The 24,968-nt window shown below is 36.6% G+C and overlaps 4 protein-coding genes across 5 annotated transcripts; all 4 read left to right on the top strand.

Moving 5' to 3' along the window:
* The first annotated feature begins 58 nt into the window (after positions 1-58).
* Positions 59-7,175, top strand: rgn (regucalcin). The gene is made up of 7 exons (XM_081381826.1): positions 59-173; positions 1,348-1,513; positions 1,726-1,911; positions 2,968-3,174; positions 3,273-3,404; positions 5,021-5,175; positions 5,265-7,175. Exons 2-7 carry the CDS (start codon positions 1,351-1,353, stop codon positions 5,313-5,315), a joined length of 894 nt encoding a protein of 297 aa, XP_081237952.1. The 5' UTR covers positions 59-173; positions 1,348-1,350; the 3' UTR covers positions 5,316-7,175.
* A 1,099-nt stretch (positions 7,176-8,274) lies between these two features.
* LOC308700263 (PI-PLC X domain-containing protein 1) lies at positions 8,275-11,401 on the top strand. 2 transcript variants are annotated; one of them, XM_081381824.1, is made up of 6 exons: positions 8,275-8,693; positions 8,808-8,944; positions 9,242-9,370; positions 9,478-9,633; positions 10,019-10,199; positions 10,327-11,401. In XM_081381824.1, the coding sequence occupies exons 1-6, from the start codon at positions 8,591-8,593 to the stop codon at positions 10,572-10,574; spliced, it is 954 nt and encodes a 317-aa protein (XP_081237950.1). In that variant the 5' UTR covers positions 8,275-8,590; the 3' UTR covers positions 10,575-11,401. The 2 variants fall into 2 exon arrangements, with proteins under 2 accessions (XP_081237950.1, XP_081237951.1); XM_081381825.1 differs by having other exon boundaries at positions 8,470-8,693; positions 8,812-8,944.
* Positions 11,402-11,413: 12 nt separating this feature from the next.
* LOC308700262 (E3 ubiquitin-protein ligase DZIP3) lies at positions 11,414-19,430 on the top strand. Its single transcript, XM_081381823.1, has 4 exons — positions 11,414-12,530; positions 13,817-14,074; positions 18,179-18,277; positions 18,665-19,430. The coding sequence occupies exons 1-4, from the start codon at positions 12,339-12,341 to the stop codon at positions 18,770-18,772; spliced, it is 657 nt and encodes a 218-aa protein (XP_081237949.1). The 5' UTR covers positions 11,414-12,338; the 3' UTR covers positions 18,773-19,430.
* A 446-nt stretch (positions 19,431-19,876) lies between these two features.
* Positions 19,877-23,436, top strand: sft2d2b (SFT2 domain containing 2b). Its single transcript, XM_081381462.1, has 8 exons — positions 19,877-20,112; positions 20,375-20,464; positions 20,553-20,638; positions 21,043-21,124; positions 21,248-21,283; positions 21,432-21,490; positions 21,800-21,829; positions 22,231-23,436. The coding sequence occupies exons 1-8, from the start codon at positions 20,050-20,052 to the stop codon at positions 22,268-22,270; spliced, it is 486 nt and encodes a 161-aa protein (XP_081237588.1). The 5' UTR covers positions 19,877-20,049; the 3' UTR covers positions 22,271-23,436.
* Positions 23,437-24,968: the final 1,532 nt, after the last annotated feature.

The following is a 24,968-nucleotide window of genomic DNA, read 5'->3' as shown; positions in this document are numbered from 1 at the left end:
AACTCCTCTCACCTGCACTTTTATCCAGATTTGTGTTTTGGGGCGCATTTATAAGTGTGACCGCAGAGGACGCTCTCTTTCACTCACTCTTCCATACATGCGGAAATCTTGCAAAGTGAGAAACTACTGCAAGAACACCCATCAGAGAGGAAGAGAGGATATAAGTTAAAGAGGTACGACAACACTAAAGTCTTAGTTTGCAGGCAAGGTGATGTCTAATAACACACCCGGTTTTGACAGAGTCGCATGACTTTTTTATCACGTGGTTTTGTAGTTCAGCTCTTCCACAAAATGTGCTGATTTCTCCAGTTCTGATTGTTTTGTTGATGTTTCACTATATCTAACGTTACAAAAGAAACATTGTGGCGGCGTCTGTCTTTCAAATGTCGTATGTTTACCATGCACGCAGCCTTATTTTGTTTTAAAAATCAGTTTTATGATAAGAGAATTAGTTTCTAGTGCGTTTCCAGTATTTTGACAGTTCGTTTGTAGACACGAGCGTGTTACACAACGACAAATTGTGATTGAGCAATTAATTTGTAACTTGCATATGGATAAATGCATGCATGCTGCTTTTCACATTTTCATTTAACAGTAATTATTTCGTTAATAAGTGTCAAATGAATGATCGATATGATTATGGACAACTACAGCTAGTTAACACTGCAACATACTTGTTACACATTTATTTAAAGCTCATGATTGAATTTATTGAGGTTCTGTGTTGGTGATCCATATTAAATGTAGGCTGTTTTTTTAATACTAAATGTTCACAATGTGTATTATTAATAAGTGATTAACAAACAATTCTATAATTCTAAATAGTAGTGGTAGTATGGCGCTGTCAGTTTCATCAGCGCTTGTTTGGCTCAACCAATGGCGTGGGGTTTGGGGCGGGACTACATGTTTGCTCGACCAATGGCAGACGAGGGCAGTGTTCTGGGGAAACCGGTTTGACAACAGTTCATTATTGCAATTCCATTTGGTGCCAATAGTGGCGCAGAAATTTAACACGTCATCTTCTACAGTACAGATCAGAAGTTCATGAACACAAGATGAATATCATGAGAGTTTGATTAATATCTATTTTTTTTATGTATTTTAAGTAATGACTTGTAATAATGTCATAGCATTTACTTTTATAATGGCTGATAAAGTTATATTTACATGGACATCTGGAGTGTGTGCTAAAAGTGAGAGTTTACTGCTGAAAATAGTTTAGTTTATTATTTGGCATGTGGCTTATTGTACTGAACTTTGTTTTCCTTGATGTTTGCTGAATTAAGCAGTGTCTAAGGTAAAGGTTGTTTCAGGACATCATAAATGAACTATACTTTTGTGCTTTAGGTCATGTCGTCTATAAAAGTCGAATGTGTTATCAAAGAAAAGACTGAAATCGGTGAGAGCCCAGTCTGGGAGGAGAAGGACTCCTCTTTGTTGTATGTTGATATTACGGGTCAAAGGGTCAGCCGGTGGAACTCTCTGACCCGTCAAATAGAGAGTATTGCCACAGGTAAGCCTGAAGACAAGTTCAGTGTGGGCTTTCAATGAACTTGATGAATATGCAACCAAATTTATACCTCAGTTGCCACTTTAAAAGTAATGTATTCAATGTTTTCGGCTTGCATTTTCTTCAAAGATGCATTAGACATTGGTTCAAGTGGGATTAGTTGTATTTATGTTATTGTAGTTTATACTCTAATGCCATATCTTCTCTCTGCACAGAGAAACCTGTAGGCTCTGTGGTTCCACGGCAGGCGGGTGGTTACGTCATCGCGGAGGGAACTCGGTTTGCCTTTGTTGACTGGGTAAAGCGTTCAATTACAGCTGTTGCCCATGTCAACGACAAGGAAAAACCAAACACCCGCTTCAATGATGGAAAAGTAGATCCAGCTGGCAGGTTTTTTGCAGGTATTGCAGAAATTAACATTATTTTGTGACAGTAGTAGTTCTGCATTGTACGTTTTCAGCGTAACTTACAGAAGCTAATGATTAAATAGTTTCTGATAGAATTTAAAGGGATAGTCTAACCAAAAATGAAAATTGTCATCATTTACTTACCCTCGTGTCGTTCCAAACCTGTATGCGTTTCTTTCATCTGCTGAACACAGAAGAAGAAAGAAATGTTTTGAAGAATGTTGCTAAGTAATGCCAGGTTCAGACTACGCAATATCAGCCCGATTTTGGCACAACCCGTTTGACATATGGTGTCGTGGTGAGTCGTAAACGACAATGGGTGTCGCAAGTCGTTTTATCTTGTATGGTGTGTCATAGTGGACGACAACTGACGTGTCACAATATCAGGACAGAAAGACAAGCATGTTTAATTTTTTTTTTCGCTCCTTCACGACGAGTTCCGTTGCATCTGTGACATTGACCAATAGGAGTTCAGAAGCTTTTCCACACACAGCTTTCAAACATGGCGAACCGAAAGAGAGACGATGGTCTTGGTGCTGCTATGTGGAATTATGCAATGGAGGATACTGGAATTAGCATTAGGCTAGTGCAACCATTGTTTGTTCATGCTCTTGTTTCCAGAGGTCAATGGCTAGTTCCGCCTTATCGATGACATCACGTACGTCGCTAAAGACGGCAAGCGATGATTGGTTGGAAAGCACTGTGACTCTGACATGTTTCTTGCCCATGACAAGAATTTAGGAGTCAAAATCGCTTAATCTGACACTGACTATCGTAACAGATAAAAATAATGTGTAGTCTAAACCTGGCATAAACCTTTTCCATTCCCACTGACTTCCATTGTATGGACAAAAAATAAAATGGAAGTCAATAGGAATTCAACAGGATATCTTCTTTTGTATTCAGCAGAAGGAAGAAATGCACACAGGTTTGCAACAACATGAGGATAAATAAATGATGACCATCTCTTTAATTCTGTAAAGAAAATAAGCCAGTTGAATTAATCCCATTTGGACTGTGCCATTCCCACTTCTCCTTTACTGTGTCCAGGTACCATGTGTTTGGACATGAAGCCTGATGTGATGGATGCGGCGCTGTACACCCTCCATCCTGACCACTCTGTTGTCCAGCATTTTGACCAAGTGCACATCTCAAATGGTTTGGACTGGTCACTGGATCACCGCATCTTCTATTACATCGACAGTCTGGCGTTCAAGGTGGAGGCCTTCGATTACGACATCCAGACCGGAGGGCTGTGTGAGTTTGTTTTTCATTGGATGGTGGTCTTGATGTAAAAAAAACAAATTGAGTTTTGTGGTTTTGTAAAATCTGTATTTTATTCATTTGTGTTTAAGCTAACCGCAGGATGGTTTACAAGATGGAGAAAGATGAAGGCATACCAGACGGGATGAGCATAGACACAGAGGGCAAACTGTGGGTTGCCTGCTTCGATGGAGGAAGAGTGCTGCGTATCGACCCACAAACAGGTGTGTGAGTTTGTAAAAGTGTATTAAATGCTTCTATAAGTATCATATAGCCCAGGCAAAACAATAATTTAAAAACAAATGGTAAAATGTGTAATTTGTTCAAAATTCACATTTGAGGTGTGACTGTTATGTTTTTGTTGTAGATCAAAATGTGAAAGTCTCTTCAAGCATGTTAACCTTAATTTCTCATAAATTAGCCCATAAACCCAATAGGAAATTCCTAAGGGAAGATGCACAAGGCCTGCACACTGTTGCTTCCATAATTTGCCATCAAACTGACGTTCATGACAGAAAGATTCTCATATTCAAAGACATACACCTGACAAAATAACAAATATACACTACAGTTCAAAAGTTTAAGTATAATGTGATTTTATTCAGAAAGTACACATTAAATTGATCAAAAGTGACAGTAAAGACATTTATAATTTTACAAAACATTTCTATTTTAAATAAATGCTGTTCTTTTGAACTTTCGATTCATAAAAGAATCCTTAAAATGTATCATGGTTTCCACAAAAATATTTGATAATAAAAAAAAAACATTGATACGAATAATAAATGTTACTTGAGCGTCTACTGAAAATTCAGATTTACCCTCCCAGGAACAAATTACATTATAAAATATATTAAAATAGAAAGCAGTAATAAATTGTAAAAAATATCACATATTTTTACTGTATTTTTGATCAAATAAATACAACCTTGATAGGCATAAGAGAAACATTTTTGTTTAAAACAATTTAATTGCCATAAAATCAGGTGCAAACACCATAATTTTGCCATCTCATAAATAATAAAAGTTAGGATTATGACTAAAAAGAGACTCACAATTTTTTTTAAGGCCGGTACACCCCAAGCTGACGGGTCGGACGTCAGGCTGTTTTTGAGCCTCAGTTGGTTTCGTTTTTTGGTTGTGTTCCATACCATTGGCTCTAGTCGGATGCCGTCTGGGTTTTTTGGGTCGATTGAGTGAGAGAAGAGTCTGTACTCTGATTGGCTGTTCAGCTTTGCGAATGAGTAAAAGCGAAAGTGATGAAAGTGAGTCAAGACGGTACAGATGGAAGGCTGTTATAATTTTACGTCATCCTACCTGAGCACTAGTTCTTTGACGTCAGCTTGGTGTTTAGGACTGACCATCTCTATACTCACTAAAGACTAGTGTACACTATCAAGATCTTGCAAATGACTAACAGTCAATTAAATATAATTATACCATGGTCTGGGTGAATACTTGATTCTGATTGGCTGCAGGGTGTCCATAAACCGCAGGTGTAAATAAACCGTCAGGCGTAACCAGGGAAACCAAGTTATTGTTTGTAAAAACTTTAGATTTCGATTGTAAAACTAATTAAAATATAAACTAATGTTTTAAAAATTTGTTATTTGGCAAGTGACCATGGTATAATGCCCTTCGAGGTGTCCATTGTCAGGTATTATGTACCTCCGCTGCGGATCGGACGGTTCACGCCTCGCCGTCGTCCATAAATACCTGACAATGGACACCTCGTCGGGCATTAACCCTTACATAGAACATCTAAATGAAAAACAAAGAACAGTTGTACATGTTCTGGGGAAGTCTAGGCTTTCAGTATTTAATGAACTTCCTCTCTCAGGCACACGGCTGCAGACAGTGAAACTACCCGCTGAGAAAACCACCTCATGCTGTTTTGGAGGGAAAGACTACAGTGATCTCTACGTCACCTCAGCGTATACAGGCATGGATTCAGATTCACTAGCCAAGCATCCTGAGGCCGGCTGCACTTTTAAGGTAGACTTCTCATTTCATATCATGCTTAAAGTTGCATGATATCACCTCTGACACATAATGACACATTATGTTCTTTATTCTTACTCCAGGTGTCTGGTTTAGGAGTGAAGGGCATCCCACCATATTCATACACTGGATGAAATCAAAGGAAAAAGGGATGTTAATGAAAACATGATAATTTTGCTGTCACTATACTACTTTGTGATATAAGTGATATAACTTTATATAATATTAGAAAATCTTAACTCATTTCAGTTGATTTAGGGTCCATTCACACAGAATGTGTTTTTGCATTGTTTTTCAATGAAAACATGCACTGTAGACAAACGCGTTTAACCATTGCGTTCATGTCTCTTGCAGTGTCTCACATATGACACAGCGTTCTAAAAACTCTATGCTCAAGTAAAAAAAATCTGTATACATTTTTTTTTTCAACTGACCTGCATCTCGTGTTTTTAACTGCAAAAACATGTTCTGTGTGAATGGCCCCTTAAAGCAGTTTGTCTAAACTGGATTGTTTTAATCGTTTACATTAACTACAACAAGAGCAATCTGTGACTTTGTGCAAGGTTTAGGAAAAGATTGCAAGTAATGAATTTTTTAGGTAATTTTACTTGATGCTTGTAATGTATAATAACTATAAAATGAATGCTTGTTTAGCTGTGCTGCTGAAGGGAGTTACTCAATTTAGCCAAACAAGTATGACTTTAAAAATGATGTAATTGTGATAACATAATTAACATTTTTAAATGATCTTAAATGTCACAATGACACACCATTCACAACCTATTTTATGTTCATAATCTATATTTCAGAGTACAACTGTATTCAGTGGAGGGAAAACATAGGGCAGGACTTTATTTTATCCACTGGGAATTGATTGAATTGGAAAAAGTAGCTGTTATATGCCAGAATGGTGGTTGGAGGGAAGAGGCTGAAAAGGAAGACATTCATGATGCCAGCTTAAAAATCATTTCAGACCATGCATTAAAGGGATAGTTCACCCAAAACTGAAAATTCTGTCATCATTTCCTCACCCTCAAGTTGTTCCAAACCTGTATGTGTTTCTTACTTCTGTTGAACATAAAATAAGATATTTTGAAGAATGTTGATGGACAAACAGTTGATGGGTTCCATTGATTGACTTGTATAGAGTGAAAAAAAATACTATGGTGTACTATACTTTTATGTTCAACAGAAGAAAGAAACTCATGCAGGTTTGGAACAACTTGAAGGTGAGAAAATTATGACAGGATATTAATTTTTTTTTTGGTGAACCTTCTCTTTAAGAGAATGAATAGGGTCAAATTCATGTTTGACTTTAAACTTAGAATACTAAGTAAACCTACAGGTTTTGGTGCAAAGGTTGAATAGATCATTTGTTTAGTTTGTTTTGCTGTATTTGTGAATAACCTGAAATAAGAAAAAAATTTCAAATACAGTCAAATGATCTCTGAAATTCTAGTTTATTTATTTATTTATTTTCAAGAGTTTAAAGAGGACTTTATGCTTTTTTACATTTCCAACTGCTGTTTGAGCATGAAAAGGGTAAAAAAAAAAAAGCAAAGCACTAAGTCCACTCCAAAGAGAGTTATTCTCTTATATTCTGAACAATTGAAGTTGGGTTTTCTGCCGGGAACGCAAAAATCACAATATCTCTAGTAGTGTGTTGAAACCACTGATATATATATATGTCAGTGTTTGAAACTTGCTGTAATGGTAAGGGGCTTGACATTTCCATAACACACTCGAAGCAGGTGATCAATCACAACACACTGGTCCAGCCAACCAATCAGAGCGCATTGCGCTTTTCGGATTGAGGAGCTTCATGGATACAGGAACTAGACAGAGCATTATTGACAGACTGGAACAATGTAAAATATGTGGAAAAAAAAATATTTTTCTCATCATCCCTTTACTCTACCAGTGACTAATATACAGTAATTTACATACAGTAGACAAACAATAAAGAACAGATGCAGATCTGTTTTCATTTATGGATCAAGTTTCTTTTGAATATTCACTTTTATTTAATTCCCCTGAACAAGAACATAATTGAGTTTGTTTGCTAATCAAATTCAACAGACTTAATGGAATATACCCTCTGTCCTAAGCCTCAAGTGGTACATATCCTCTGATGTGTCATGACAACCATCGTTCACAGTTCTCATAAACTCATAAAATGTGAATTTAGCACTTTTTGAGTGTTACTCATAATGTGTCTTTTTGATCCATAGAGGGACTGTTTGTTTCTTGTCTCAACCTGACTTTTAATGGGAATGATATGCTCCTTTACTTCACAAAGTCTTTGAAGGAGAAGACCATGACAGCCTACCCTCTGGCTCTGACAAGTAAAGCATTGACATCATTGCTGGATGTTTTGTTGGGGTGAAGAATAGCATTGCTCAGGATATCATTCAGCTCAACAATGGGTCATGAGAAGATCTTTGGAGTCAACATGGTATCTCCTTCAAACAGGATAAGAATCAGAATCTTCCTATCTAACAAAAATAGGTTCTAAGAACATTCTACTATCCCACTTCCAATTAAGTTATGAAAACATTATTTCTGAATGTTCTCTGAACATTCAAAATGTCCAGTTAATGAAGTGTTTTAAAAAAGGTTATACGAACGGCAAGGAAAGATTTTATCAGTTTGAAAACCTTATGGGAACGTTACTGTTCTACTAACATTCTGAAACTATCATAGTAGGCCTAGGTTAAACGTTCAACTAAAATGTTTAATTAAAAAAGAAGTTCCATGAACAATGTATTTTTGTGCGTTTTGAGAACATTATTAAAGAACAGATAACGAACATTCAATTAAAATTACTGGAAGAACATACATTTCAGAGAAACAAGTCAGAATGTTTGCCAAAATTCGGAGAATGCTCTATTAGCTGGGTTTATGTGCTTATGTGTTTATAATGGTAGGCTACAGCTTATATGGAAATCTATGGTTGGTTACCTTGTAAATCTTTGTCAACTTTTGAACGACAAACATCTTTTAAAAAATAAAACAAAATAAAAAAATCTACATGTGTTTGCCAGTGTTGTGTTGGGTCTCTTCAACAAAACGAAATACAGTACACTTTCAGATGGTCCCTAACATTGTTGTCATTCCTAATCAGATTCGAGAAAATATGTCACGAGATGACTATGGAAAATCTTTACACTTCCTCCGAGCACAAATTCATACCTCACAAATAATGATCACGTCAAACACTAAATGGAATTCCGTTCATTATCTATCAAGGTGTTTCTGTCTGACTTCACATGACAGAGAAAAAAGCGGAAACAATGTGTTTTTTTTTTTTCAACGTCCGTCGTGCAGTATAGAGGTTGGTCGATACTGTGAATGTACAGTAATACACGTGTTTTAAGGGATTACTGTTCATACTTTAAAAACGTAAGAAATGGAGAATGAAGAAATATGCATCTCCAGCTGCTGTTCGGACTGGATGTCCGGGATGCCCTCGAGTTTTTGGGACACCCCGCTGTGGAATATCGCCATACCCGGTAAATGTGTTTTTTAAATTCTTTTTTACAATTAATTGATGGTCTTTTTGATTGATTATTTACAATTTGATTGACTATTTAACAATGGCCAACATCTGTTTACTATTTTTCCAGGAAGTCATGACACCATGACTTACTGTTTAGATCAGCAGTCCTCAGTACTAGAGTCTGAGCCGAAGGTGCTGCATGTGTTAGACACATTATTTCCATGTATCGTTCGGCCCTGTATAATCAAATGGGCAACAGCACAGGTAGTAACAGACATGATGAACTGTATGAATGACATGATGAATTGTATACAAAATTGTATGAATTTATTTCTTCAGTGGAACACAAAAGGCAGAATGTTATCATGACCAACAGCCTCAGTCACCTTTAATGCACTTTCATTGCAACAAATAGTGACAGAGTCTGTGACTGTAACTCTGCCTCCTTTTGTGTTCCACAGAAGAAGATAATGTCATGGCAGGGTTGGAACATTGAAAATGTGGGTAAATTATGACAGGATTTGATGATATCCAGCATTTTTGTGTCTTTGTTTTATCCAGGAGAACAGCATCTCTAACCAGCTGGATTTAGGCATTCGGTTTCTTGATCTAAGAATAGCTCATAAGATAAAAGACCCTAATAAAGTTTTCTACTTTGCACATGGGATCTACTCTCTTCTCACAGTAAAGGTACATCATCATTTTAAAAGAATGTTAAATCCTCATTTCAATCGAGAATAACTGTATATAAGTGTTCAGTCGAGAATATGGTTGTGTTCTGGTTGTGTTATTTGCAGGAAGCGCTCTCAGATATTGCTTACTGGTTAGACAAGCACACCAAGGAAGTGGTCATCATTGCACTTTCTGCCTTTGATGGAATGAACCTGGATCAACACAGAGATCTCATTCAATTCCTCATAAGCACTTTTAACAATAAAATTTGTCCCAATCATGTAAGTATGTTTAATGTACAACATTTGCAACTTTAATAATTGAATCTTAAAGGGATAGTTCACCCAAAAATGGAAATTCTGTCATTAATTACTCACCCTCATGTCGTTCCAAACCCGTAAGACATTTCTTTTGTCTTAGGACAAAAGAAGTTTGTCTTCCGAAGTTCATCTTCGGAACATCTGATGAAATTTGAGATCTTTCTGTCCCTCCGTAGACAGCTACGCAACTACCACTTTGACGCTTCAAAAAGTTCATAAAGAGATCGTAAAACTAATTCATATGAATTGAGCGGTTTAGTCCAGATTTTCTGAAGAGACTTGATCACTTTATACGATGAACAGATTTTTAATCACTGTAATTCCCTTGTTATTTGTGTTATTTCAGGTCACACCCTCACTAAAGGAGTGTTGGGATCACAGTTATCAGGTGATTCTGTCATATGATGACTCAGCTGCTTCTGGACAGGAGGAACTGTGGCCCGGCTGTGAATATTGGTGGGCAAACACATCAGATCCAAATCGTGTCGTATCCTACCTGGAGGAGAAAAAAGAGGAAGGGAGACCAGGTCAGTCACAATAAGGAAATGAGTTCAAATTGCACCAAATGATTAGGGAAGAAAGATAATATCTTTGGTTAAAGGTTGTTTTTTCTTAAATAATTTGCACCCACATTTTTTTATTATTTTTTTTCAGAAAAGTTTTTTGCTGCTGGTCTGAACCTAACTGAGGATGCCAGGTATATAGTTTCTCATCCATGCCAGTCATTGCAAAGCATGACCCTGAGCTCTTATAGTCTGCTTTTGAACTGGGTCAAGCACCAGTGTCCAGGCTCAGGCAAAACATGTTTCAACATCATCTGTGCAGATTTTGTGGGGGCTTTCAGCAATGAGTTCTCCCAGCTGGTTATTGGACTCAATCAAACATTCTTAAAAGAGACTTGATCCTTAAAAATGCCATAAATAATGTTACATAAAAACGGTGTATTACATAAAATGTATCATCTTTATGCACATTATAATGATAGTGTTGTATGTTTACATTTTAATAATTTTCCAGTCTTTTATGACAGTCCCTAAACTGTGAAGGGTAAAAAAAAAAAGTGCATTGCTGCCATCTAGAGGCAATATTTAGGTTCTTATTTGTTTAGAAGATACATGCTTCAAAATGTTACTTGCCATTTCATTGTTACATCAATCTTTAAAAATGTCAAAGAACTAAATGTATTTCCTGCTTTTTCTTGTATGTTTGATCAAATGGAAAAGCCATATTTCTATAATCAAAGACTAAGTGGCTCAATAGATTATATAGCATTACTAATGAGTAATGAGTCCAGTGAGTCACGCTTAATTTTAGTCACATCCGATGCCTTGTCATGACTTCATCTATTGTTGACGCTCTGTTTGGCTTTTAGTCCACGTGGGTTACATCTATGTATCTGTGGGGTCTAATTTTAGATGGTGCCTGTGATGGCACTTTCTAAGGTGCTTAACATTTATAGTATCTTAAGTGATAATCCCGTTCACTGATGCCTTTCACACTCAGTTTGTTTGTGTAGAGTGTATGAGGTAAATAAAAACATGGGCTTTTTTTTTCTTATCTGAAAATTATCACAGAGAAACTTTTCAGAAAGTCTTTCCAAATTTATTGTAAATTAATGTCTCACCTATTCCAAGACAAAATCAGAATTTGTTTCTTGGGCATCATTTTTATACCATGCAGAGACAGACCTGGGTGTCATTTTAATAAAAAAAAAAATCTTCCACGATTGCATTGGAGTAGTGTGCACTACATGCAGTATTTAAAGTATGAGGGGGAAATGTGATATATTGTTAAATAGGTACGAAAATGTGTTAAAAGTGTGTCAAAACAATTTAAATTATATTTACATATATTGAAAAACTGAAAATAATATGACCAATATATATTTTTCACATTCTTTTTGGGAAAAGAAAGCTTCACTACAACTTCTGAAAATGAACAGCAGTGTTTTAGCATTAGTCATCTTAATTTATCTTTGTAATTAAAAATAAGAACAAAGAGGCAAATTACAAACAATAGGACAGGTATAATAAAACAGATTAAAAGTGCTTTACGTTTTTCAGGTAGGTTTATAGTACATTAGATCTATTTTACAGTACCATTCAAGTAAGAAACAGTATCCGATAATTGTTTGCTTTCACTTCAGACAACCGAGTATGTTTACAAGAATAAGACACTAAGACAGGCATTTTGACATAACTGTGTGTGTATTTGACCGTTCGAGTGCAACAAGCCGCTAAACAGAACTCAATTGGGGTTCGCACGCTGTCCGAGAGGCAGCTTTCTGTGCGCACACTTATTCAGATATTGTAATTTCGAAATATCGTACAGCCCTACAAAGTATTTAGAACATTCTAAACAGATCTGGAGCAAAATGCCTCCAGAGAGCTTTGAGAATCCCCTCCCTCCTCTTTCAAGTCCCCACCTTCCTCCTAAACAGATTACTCAGGAGTTAAAGGAGCCTGCATTCGGTTGCTGTGTAGTCTCTGTGAGGCTTAGAGCCACAGAGGAAACAGATGGGATAAGAAAACTAGGGGATCTTATTACAGAGGCTTAATCAGCAATCCAAGGCCTGTCCAGAACCCAGTCGCACAGCTTCGGCCCCTCACGGTTTCTCTTTCGGAGGTATTCGTCTCAGGGACTGGAGATAAATACAGCTGTTTAACATGGAGAACGAGGAAGAGGAGGATGAAATCTTTACAACATTGCAGGGAGGATATGAAGGTCAGGAAGATGTAGAGGAGAAGGGGGAAGAAGAACAAGAGGAAGTGGAGCCGGAAGCTGAGAGGAAGAGCAGTTGGGATATCCCCATTCCAAGTCGATCAATGGCCAGTCGCAGAGCTTCACTTCCATGCCCGGTCAGTACACAATACAAGTTTGTGTGTGTGTGTGTGTGTGTGTGTGTGTGTGTGTGTGTGTGTGTGTGTAGAAAGACACCAGTAGCTATGGGGCCAAGCTGTGGATTTGTCTTACAGCCAGCCCACGAGCAGTTGATTCAATTAACACTTTTAAATAGTAACTCAAAGCCACACTTGCTTGTTAGGGGCTTTTCCACAAGCAGTTTATTTCTCTTCCCTCCTTAGTAAATTTGCCATTTTATGTTCATATTTTTTCTGTTTATTCTCTTATTTTTATTCTTACATCCATTATGTATGTATATAAAAGTTTATGCAAAAATATGTTTAAAAAGTTTACAGTGTTAATGTACAGTTTATGAACTATTCAACTGAATTACATTTTTATTTTTTCTCTTTTTTTTTATTTGACAGGTCTGAAGCTAAAACTAATTATTTTAACGTCAGTGATTTGTTAAATTATTCTTCAGCTAAATAATGATGCTTTTGCAATCATTATGTTTGCATAAATCTACACAATTTGCCTTACAGGAATGAAGACCCAATACAATTATGAATCATCATTAAAATGTCACATTTTGTACAGAAAAATAATTCAGGTTGCAATTCAAAAGGTGCATCTCACAGCTGTGAAAATGCAAAATTTTCATTTTGATTTACAGGTTAGTGACATCAGAGATCAAAGCAGGACACCTTTTGCATAATCTAAACTCTAAGAAGAGTTTATCTTGTATTTACCTTCCAGTGTTTGGACAAAACTGATTAAAGCAGTAGTCAAGAATCAGATATTCCAAACAGGCTAACATTAGTTTTTCTTTTTGCTCTGCATCTGCATCAAAACTGAGTTCAAATGAATAAGAAATATGTGGAATTCTCCACTTATCTTCCATGTGAACTCGTTGTACAAAATGCTCTTTGGATCATTTTCACATACTGGATAACATGGATCATCTGGTTTTACACAAACTTGTGAAGTTCTGTAGCTCAATGCTGCTGCCATTACAGGGATAGTTCACCCCAAAATGGAAATTACATAATAATTTCCTTACCCTCATGTGGTTGCAAAACTGTATGCATATATTTCTTCTACGGAAACAAAAACATATTTTGAAGAACATTGGGAACCAAACACCATTGAAGCCCACTGACTTCCATTATGTGTTCCATTTTGTGTTCTACAGAAGAAACAAGTCATACAGTTTTGAAAATGAAAAGAGGGACAAATTGCAATGCAAAATAATCTGTATGTGCCTTTATTTTATGCATGCATATTTTTGCATATTTTTCAGGCTCAGCTGAACGCGATGCATCTGAGCCGCCTGCACTCTGCCACCGTGGCCCCAAGCCCAGCTCACCTGAGCCAGCGGCTTCAGAGTGGTGAGGCCAGGCCGTGCTCTCGCTCCAGCCATGTTGGCAATAATGAGGCAGGAATGCAAACCAAGGGCAGCACATGTGAAAGACGCCCACATGCCATCCCTACCATCCCTGAGGTGCACGAGCCTCTGGAGAGAAAAGCCAGATTTAGGAGCCGCAATGTCATGTCTCTGGTTGGTGTGATTTATATGATTTTGCTTTATAATTGGTAAAGATGTGAATGATTGACAATAAGGTTATTCAATCTCAGGGGCATTTAGATAAAACGAACATGAGATAAGATAATTGTATTCTGTCATGATACAGTGCTTTGGCAAGGCTAGAGAAATCTGAGGCTGTATCAGTGCATGTACAACGCGTTTTTTACACAACAGGGTTGTTGTTTTCTAACTTTTTTTTTCTTTCACTCAAGTATGTTATTTTGTGGAATATTTTGAGTTTTAAAGTCGACATGAAAAAAATATTTGATAGTCTTTTTTTCCCCTGTTATGATGTACATATGAGTGAAACGGCTAATCAAACAAGAAAAAATGTAGAGCGGGACTTGATTTTGTCCATTGGGAATTGATTGCATGGGTGTTGTTTGCTATTGCTGTGAGTGCGACTTCACACACGTTAAAGAGTTGTGTGAACTCGCAAGTATGATGTCAGGCACAGTAATTTGCTCTGGCCCCCTTCCTGTTCGCAGGAGTGATGAGATACTTAGTAGACTGTGCAGGCTGGCTGTCTTCCAGACTTCATAAACTGGTAGCAGGCTGGCTGTCTAAGTGGTGTCCGCAAAATAATATACAATTTATAGACAATTGGAAAAGATTTTGGGGCAAACCTGACCTGTTGAAAAGAGATGGTATTCATCCCTCCTGGGATGGTGCTGCTCTTATCTCTAGTAATATGGCACATAGTCTAAGAGCTCAAACATGAACTGGGGCTCAGGTCAGGAAGCAGACAGACTGGCTAAACCGACTGTCTGCTAGCTGTCTCACGTCACTGAGGTCAGATAAATCCCATCACATAGAGCCTCTTTCACCTAGATATCATCATATAGAGACTGTGTCTGTTCCCCGAATTAAGGCCATACAGAAAACTCCTAAACCCATTTAAGCGTAAAAATTTAATTGATGTTCAACAAATAAAAAACAGATAATACGGATGAACAAATGATAAAGCTTGAGTTGCTGAATATTCGATCCCTTACTTCAAAAGCACTTATTGTTAATTATATGATTACAGATTATAACCTAGATGTGCTGTGTTTGACTAGCCTGACGTCGTCATACTCAGATTCTAGTCAGAATATGAGTCTCCATTGGGCTGTGATTATGGGGCATGTTTCAACCGAACCAGGAAAGAAAATGCCTCTGCACTCAATTGGATAGACCTACAACCAATCAGAGCAACGGAGAAACCACAATGACCACAGGGTTTTCATTGCGCCCCATCTTCTTAGCTACCATCGGGGCCAGATGATAAATTAAACTTTCGCCGAATCCCGTAGGAAGGACTGCAAAAATATTTTTTCAATCGACAAATGCCTTAATCGCGGTTCTCTGTTCCTCTTTTAAAATTAATGCGCTGTCGATATCTTCTATAACAGACGCGATGGCGGCATCTTTGTTGTAAACAAATTCAACCCAAGCGCTCTTTGGTGACGTGGATGTTTACGTTACTGTTGATCATCTGTCCATCATCATATAAAGCCCGCCCTGACAATTTGATTTGTCCGAACAGCTCTGGTTCGAGCATAGTTGCTCCACAACGGATCAAGTCCAGCACGAACTTCCCGACCTCAAATGTTATGGGCAGGGCTAAGTTCGGCTGGCATCCAGGCTAGTGTTTGACAGAAACCTGGCTAAAACCAGACGATTGCATTACTTTAAATGAGTCCACCTCAAGATTACTGTTATAACCGTGATCCTTGTCTGAAAGGCAAAGAGGGAGGTGTTGCTGTAATTTATAGTAATATCTTCAGAATTACTGAGAAGTCTTGTTTTAAATATAATTATTTTGAAGTGTTGGTGCTTAATGTAACACTATCTAGTGTAAATGATAAATCACGTTTGAGATTTGTGCTGGCTACTGTCTACAGGCCACCAGGGCACCATACAGACTTTATCAAAGAATTTGCTAATTGATTTTCTATCAGTTAGTACTGGCTGCAGATAAAGTCCTAATTGTTGGTGATAATATACATGTAGATAACGAAAAAGGACCTACTTCTTCACGTATTTCTTCATGCCCTGACGAAACTTATCAATTCACAAAATTAACGGAATGCATAGCTGATATAAAAAATTGGATGACTAGTAATTTCCTACTACTAAATTCTGAAAAAACAAAGATTCTAATTATTGGACAAAAAACTTCCTCACGTAATAACCTAGAATACTGTCTAACACTTGATGGCTGCTCTGTTAAGTCTTCATCGTCAGTTAGGAACCTGGATGTGCTCTTTGATACCAATCTTTCATTTGAAAGTCACATGTCTAGTATCTGTAAACCCGCATTTTTCCATCTTAAAAATATATATAAATTATGTTATATGCTCTCATTGACAAACGCGGAACAATTAGTTAATGCTTTCATGACATCAAGGCTAGATTATTGTAATGCTATTATGGGTGGTTGCCCTGCACGCTTAATAAACAAACTACAGCTGGTCCAAAACGCTGCAGCTCGAGTTCTTACCAGAACCAGGAAGTATGACCATATTAGCCCTGTTCTGTCAACACTGCATTGGCTCCCTAATAAACATTATATACATTTTTTAATATTGCTGATTACTTACAAAGCACTAAATGGTTTAGCTCTGCAGTACTTGAGCGAGCTCTTAACGCATTATAGTCAGCCAGGCATTCATATAATACTTTTAATCTTACAGTTAAATCCGACCTCTAGTTTATAAACGCCAGAGGAGAACTGGCCCCCGACTGAGCCTGGGTTCTCCCAAGTTTTTTTTTTTTTTTTTCTCTATTAGGTCACCTGATGGAGTTTTTTCGGTTCCTTGCCACTGTTGCCTTTGGCTTGCTCAGTTGGGGATATTTGGGGATATTTAATTTAATTAATCAATCAACAATACTATTGATCAGCATTACCAAACGTGGACGTTTTCCACTAGAAACAAACATTGATGTATTATTTTAATTTAATACTGTGAAGCTGCTTTGATACAATCTGTATTGTGAAAAGCGCTATATAAATAAACTTGTCTTGACTTGACTTAGTCCTTCACGTCTATTGCGATCTCAAAATTCCGGCCAGTTGATAATACCTAGAATATCAAAATCAACTAGTCTCTTCCCTGTGAATGCCTCCTTGCCTTCCCTTTACCTCTGTACAGATAAAACGTCGGGATAATTCCGGTTCCGGTTTTAAGGTCAGACAAGTAGTTTGTTGAGGGTTGGTATGTAAAGAAGGACTACACGCCTGCGCACATATATATTCAAACGCGCATACCTATAGACTAAACACGTAATATGCATGTTCTCACAGGTTCGCATTTTTTAAAGTTTGCGCAGAGAGAACTGTTTTCTGTTACAACAGTGTCGTGTTAGCGGCCTCTTAGTTAATAACTAATGATAGTTGCGACGGAAGTGAATCAATCAAAACTAACTTTAGCTGGACAATAACTTTATTCTAGAGATGCTATATAGCCAAAACAATCTCTGTTACTTTAATTTCCTAATATCACTATAAAGCTGCTTTGAAACAATCTATATTGTTAAAAGCGCTATATAAATGAAGGTGACATGACTTGACTTGACTGTGATGTCATGTGAGTGACAGGTTGTCCCGCCCTCTTGACAGTAATCACATCATTACAGAAGTGAAGAGATGTCGCATAGAAAGGGAGGGGAACTTATTTTGGTTAAAGATTATGAGGCGACATGAATTTTCAAAAACATAATGGGATGCACAGATAAATCATTTATAATAAATATTTCAGTATTCCACAAAAAATACTTTCTTAATACTTTTTACACCTCTCTTATTCACATTCACATTCTATTGTTTATTTTATCTAAAACAAACTTGGATAAAAATGTATTATTTTTTACACAAAAGACGATATTTAGATAGATGTTTCCGTGTTTTTAGTCCATCCAATAAAAGTCAATGGGGTCCAAAGTTGTTTTATTTTTGGAAGAACTATCATTTTAATTAAATGGACAGGTCACAAAAAAATGTAAAATGGAATTGCATTTTTGTATTGCTGTTCAAATATAATGTGGGGTGAAACAAATTCAGTTGGTTGATATAATCTGGTGTTTGTTTTGTAGAGTGATGCGGACAGTTTGTGTCTGATCTGTCATGACAACCTACGCAAAGGAGGAGGAGGTATCAGAGAGCTTCACTGTTCCCACAGCTTCCACAGTGAGGTAAAGGTTCAGACTTCATAAACTGGTAGCTGGCTTAGGTATTATAAATGGTCCAATTTAACGTCAGAAATGTATTATTATTATTATTATGTATTTTAACATAAATGGCCCAGAAATCAGGACATTTCAGATTAGTTACTACCTGTTCTACATTTTAACTTCCTGTAGCTGGTGAGCCATTGTTTTCTCCTAAGAGTTCTTCCTCATTCTCCCTAACGATCTTTGGTTGGGGAGAATGTGGCTTGTCCCATGTGGCTTGTCCCATGTGGCTTGTTCTCTTGGATATTGAGATACTGTCCTTTGTAAAACTGCTTTAGTATATGTTGTTGAAAGCACTGTACAGACATCTGAATGTAACTGAATATTGTGCCCCTTTTGCTGGTTTAGTGCATAGAGGAGTGGCTGTGGAGCAAGCAGACCTGTCCCACATGTCAAAAGCATGTTGCCATGCCAGAGCCCCTGTACTGGACATCTACCAGAGTAATAGTGCCCTGAGCTCTTCCAGCACCCATTCAAACTACCTTGGACATCAGCTTTTACAGGATGGTTACATGATGCGGACAACTGACGATGGATATGAAAGAAACAGCTATTTTCTAAAAAAGGTGGTCATTTGATTTATCCAGGAGAAACAGATGGGCAGAACATCTCTCTGGACATAGGCCAATTGATTTTTGTAATTGTATTTACATATTAAGAAAATGATTGTTATTTTCTATCATGGTTATCTTTTTCTGCGTACATCTAAGCAAACTGAACAAGTTGCATGAAAATGTAAAATTGTAAAATGTACCTCACTATATTTGTAAGTAGTTTGGAGTAGGCATACTTGATATGTAAATCAAAAAGTTCTGTTTTACAAAACATGTTACTAATGTAATGCTTTCAACCAAAAAGTAGGCTTGCATTGTCTATGTGTGTACTTGAGTAATTTTGCTTCTTTACTATACTTAAGGAAGTATATATATATATTTGGGGAATTTGTACTTCATTTGTACTGAGTTCACACTGTATTTCACTGGTCATCCTTACATGGATTTATTATTGTATTGAAAATATGCACATGAGTCTTACTAAACTAAAATAACGTTCCTGTGAAGTTTACAACAATTTTGTCGAAAACAGCCAATAAAACAGATTTCAACGGGATTGTAATTAGTTCTGTATTCATCATGCATTTTGGCCCAAAGCAAGTAAGACCTTGACTCAAACGCTATCTGTGATCAGGGTTTAAACAACTATTTAGTGTGCATTATTACACTATAACTATTTCACATCTAATGTTCAGAAAATAGTGGTTAAACGGGTTATTTTGCACAGTTTTTGTTAAGTTACTGTAATGTGACCATCTGTTTTTGTGCTCCTTTTCATACTTTCACTCAAGTCTAAATTCTTAATACTTTTTACACCTCTCTTATTCACTTGTCTGCATGTATTGTCTACAAACATCCTAATGTCCACTTTATCCCATCGGTGTTGAATGTAATGCACAATGAGAGCATATTAATGGGTAACCAATAAGTGCAAACAAAACAGTTTCAGTACAGTGTGTGTCGATTCAGTACGTCGAACGTCATGACGTCGCGCAATCGTTACCGTGGCTACACACACGGAAGTTATATTGTGCACCTGTTACACTAAGTTACCAAACAGGAAAAGGAACGAATCAATACAAATTTACTTGAACCAAGTAGCTTCGAGACAGTTTTTTTTTTTTTCAACTTGACACATCTTCTTTGGATTGTTTTTTAAACCAGTCAATCTCAACCTTAATGGACAAATTAAAGAAAGTTTTGAGTGGCCAAGATGGCAATGACGACCTCAACGTACTGCAGGTAGTTAGTTGCGTTTGACAGTCTGAGTTAGAACTAACTTAGGTTTTATTCGCTATTAAGTTTATGTTTACTCAAAATACACGGTGTTGTGGTTTCGTTTTGATTACGAATCTAGACTTTTGCTACGTGTTTTGTTGACTAACGTTACGTGTTTACCCGACTGTCATTCGCAAAAACTTAAAATCGGTCTATTTATGAATATCAAGATGATTTAAATAATTTTCTGAATATAACAACAACAACAACAACAACGTTGTTTTAGGCAGCGAATGAAGCGTCAACACTGGGATGGGGCACGCGCGTCAAGGGATTCCTCGCGTGCTTTGTGTCGGGCGTCTTGTGTTCACTTTTGGTAAGACGAGAGCACAAATAGTCTTATATGATTTAATAATGTTGTACAATAGTCGAACGTATTATCTTTCCTTACTTTTGTTATTCAGGGGACCTGCTTGCTCTGGGTTCCGAGAAACGGACTGACACTCTTTGCAGTCTTTTACAGTTTAGGTAATATTGCTTCTCTTTTGAGGTGAGTCATGCATCTTTATCTCCCCACCTTTGATTTGATCTCAACCAAGGCGTGTCACTGTTTATAATAGACAATGTTTGCACAGGCATGTGGCCAGTGACAAATACTGACTTTTTAAAAAACATTTTTAACAAATGAATTGATTTAGTAACTCTAAAATGTGATAACCATCAAGTAGAACGTAATAAAACATTTCATATATTATCTCATAAATATGTGTGATTGTAAACCTCTTTATGTGTTGTTTTCTGGGTCTGGGAGACCTTTAATAGCTCAAAAAATTCCTAACAGGTTTATACTTCAGGATTTTATACAGGATTGTATAAAGTAATCGAACGCATTGATAGCATCTATAAGAATCTGTAAGTCCGTGCTGAGGTTCTTTGGGTGTGGATTCTTTTCAGCACTATGTTCTTAATGGGTCCATTAAAGCAACTCAAGAGGATGTGTGACAAGACGAGAGCTCTGGCAACTGGCATTATGATTGTAAGAATACACACACATACAGATATAATAGACTGTAATGCATGAAGAGAGATTCAGTATTTCTTATCTTGTCTTATAATTTGTGGCCTTTTTCTGTAAACTGAATATTTTGTGTTTTTAAAGACATGCCTGGTGCTAACCTTTTGCGCTGCCTTTTGGGTAAGTTGGTCTCTTATTTAACATGATTATGATTTGTTAGCCTAATAAAGTTGGCGTCATAATATGTAATACAATGTTTGTTTCAAATTTGCTTGATTATTTGATTATCTTTTCTTTTTTCTTTTTTTTTTCTTTTCTTTTTTTTTAGTGGAAGAATAAAGGCCTAGCTCTGCTGTTCTGTATCCTCCAGTTTTTGGCTTTTACATGGTAAGAGATATCCAGATAGCTCTAGTTACACACACACACACACACACACACACACACACACACACACACACACTAAATATATAGGCTATTCAAGAGTTCTCACTTGTGAGCTATTACACACACTATTACTTTCACTCTTTCTCTCTCTCTCTCTCTCACACACACACACACACACACACACACACACACACACGCACACACTATATATATATATATATATATATATATACACTGTGTGTGTGTGTGTGTAATAGCTCACAAATATTACTTATTTGTCTGTATTTAAATTACATCCCTTTTATTTTGCAGGTATAGCTTATCCTACATTCCATTTGCAAGGTGGGTTACTTTATATTGTCTAAACCATACATTAAAAAAAGGCACAAATGGAAATCGACAGTCATTTATGGAGATGCAAATAAACTAGTTCAGAGATATAGCAACCAATAAAAAGTTTAGTGGCCCAATTTATCTGAACTTATTCTAGTAGTTCTATCTATTTAGTAGTGTTTTTTAGTGGTATTCTAGTAGTATTATGCATATAAAAATGTAAAATTGTGAAAATCTACCATTTCCATTTTAAAATACCAGTGTTGCAATTCATCAAAGTGCCTATTAGACTAAAATAAGGTCTTCAGGTCAAAGCTGTCATTCTGTGGAAGCCAAAAAAAAGACACTTTTAGTAATCTCTGTTTTTGGCTTTGGCGTTTGTTTACCTTTGGCTGTTTGTTTTTATGTAGGGATGCAATTATTAAGTTGTTCTCCGCGTGCTTCAAGTGAGATGCCTCTACATTTGGCCTTGGCTGTTTCTCCGTGTGCTGCTCTGGCTTCAGCATTGGTTCTGCGTTCAATGCCACTCATGTACCCACTCTGCAACCTGGCACAGACACCACACCGCACTACAGGCGCTCTGCTTGCTCTCCGTAACGGATGGACACTCAATCTGTGAACAAGCACACACAGACAAGTACTCTCTCTCTCTCTCTCTCTCTCTCTCTCTCTCTCTCTCTCTCTCTCTCTCTCTCTCTCTCACACACACACACACACACACACACACACAAACACCTGTGCTTTACATTCAAGTGGGAAACTATGAAGGATAAAATATGTAACTAGGTAAATGGTTTGGTTTCGGACTCTGCCCTGTAACTGTAGTGACATGCTTGGTGAACAAGATGGAATTGCATATTTTACATTTAACTGCTGGGTAATTGCTTAATAATTCCTTCCTATGTGCCTTTATCCAAGGATTACTTGAGAACTAGATTGGGTAGAACTGTCTGTAACCAGTGTTGCTGTTTTTGTTTAGTATTTTGGTTTCTTTTCTTTTTCTTTTCAAGAAAAAAATGTTTTTGCTACCAAGGGTTTCTATAATTGCATTTAAATTTTTACTTCAGATATTACCTGTAATAGATAAGTAATAGGATGACAGAAATGTCTTATTACTTATGTAATGGTATATTGCTATATTATCTATTAGATAAGCAAAATATTAAGCACTCATTTGGGTGCCAGTGTATCTTTAAGGTTCATTCATCATCGAACAATCCTACTGCTTTCAGTTAGCTTTGCATTGTGGCTTTTTCCTATGAATGTGTCCTTGTTTTTTCAGATCATGTCAGGCACATTTCCCGAATGACAACTGTAGTTGTTCCTCCTCGTTGTCTTTTTCAATAGTTTTAAATAGTTTTGATTTACTGAAGAGGTTACTTTTTTTATAGGTATAGAAGTATTATCCTTATACTATGAAAAAAATGCATTCCAGAATTATTTTATCGTGACTGAAAATGTGGATTTCCCCTCATCAGGATTAATTGCCCATGTTTGTTTCAGTGAGTGCAATACTGCTATGAAAAATATTGGTGTTTTTTTTATGCGAGATGTTTATTAATTGTTATTGCTACTATATATTAACAATCGTTGCTATTAAAAGTTGTTCAGATTTATTTAGTCTACATGAATCAATTTCCCCTTCTCTAATTCTAGTTTTATTTACATCTTGTTCTCAATGCCTGCATCACTTTCATTACTTTCTTTAATTCAAAGTACATGCTGTCATTTAAGAAGCCCTCTTCTACATAATGCATCTGAGTCTCAATAAGACTTTTAGAAGGTAAAGTTCACTGAAGTGCGTAAGTCATCTCTATGGTGAAAGGTCAGGGGGCTGATTTTCTGATGTTTGATATGCAGGAGGATTCTCGGCTAATGAGACTCTATTTTTCGGATTTAAACTCTTTGAATCCTCTAATCTCCATGCGCGCGGCTGTGTGATTAGAGCGCCGGTCGCTGGATCGAGTTTCCGTTCATTCCCGTTTGCTGCAGAGAACATCCAGTATTTTATTTATGCTCCACATGGCTTGTACAATACTAAGCTCTTTGACAGTATGCCCTTATCTACGCCGTCACATATGAGTCCATCTTGTGAATCACAGTAGATGTTCTGATGTTTCATGCCAGTTCTACTGCAGGTAGAAAAATGAGGTGTATGTCGTTCGTTAACTTAATTGTTTTAAGGAAATATGCTGGTTTAGCCTTTTTGTACAGTTACAATGTCAGAAAAAAAAAAAAAAAACAATGACCTGATATCATATACATTTTAATAGAGACCGAATGCTTATTTGCTCAATAGGCTAATTGTATATCGTTCAATATTTAAGTTTAAAATCCATGTTATCACATAGGCTATCATTGCTTTAATTTTCTGAAAAAGAGTTGAAAAAATACCTTTTTTTTCTTTCTTTTTTTTTCAGAAATTAAATATGTAGCCTATAAAGTTATGGAGATATCTTATTTCTTATTATGGTATTTAATTTGACCCTAAGCAAAACTTTTAATAATAGGCTAATAAAAAAAGTAATCCCTGACTATTTTAATCCTGATAGTTTTAAGCCCCACAAAAAAAACAAAAAAATACAAATGATTAATAATAATAATATAGCCTAGGTGTAACCTAAATAATTAGGCTACATCACGTCATTTATAGCCTTACAACTCAAAGTAAAGTTTATTTAATAGACCTGATGAGTTTATAAATTGTGAATTTAAGATTACGATGAGTTTATCTCTAGCACACACACACACACACGTCCTTTACGAGCTGTCCGTGGTTCTGAAAATATTTATTATTTTTTTCAAAGTATTTGTAATACGCCTAACAGAGCGTGATTTACGATTTGTTTTAGACATCACGGTTTTCTTTGTTTTACGTAAATTATTTAAATGTAGCCTACGTTTATTTTTCTCTAATGTTCTTCCTGTCAGAAGTTTCGTTTCAGAACTTTCTGCGTATTATCTGAACAGCGTACCATTGCCTAAATAATATAAATGTGAAGACTGGAAATAAACTTGAATATTAGAATTGGTATTGAAATGGAAAAAAAAAATGCTTGTGAATGAATCACTTAATTAGGGCAAGCCCACGTGACTGCAGGTTAGTCCTCCGGTCATAAGAACAGGTGGTCGCAGTGAGCTGAAGTAC

Source organism: Scardinius erythrophthalmus (assembly GCF_964197995.2).
Source record: "Scardinius erythrophthalmus genome assembly, chromosome: 12".
Classification (NCBI taxonomy): Eukaryota; Metazoa; Chordata; class Actinopteri; order Cypriniformes; family Leuciscidae; genus Scardinius; species Scardinius erythrophthalmus.
The sequence above is the reverse complement of the archived record's forward strand: the minus strand, read 5'-3'. Positions and strand labels throughout refer to the sequence as shown.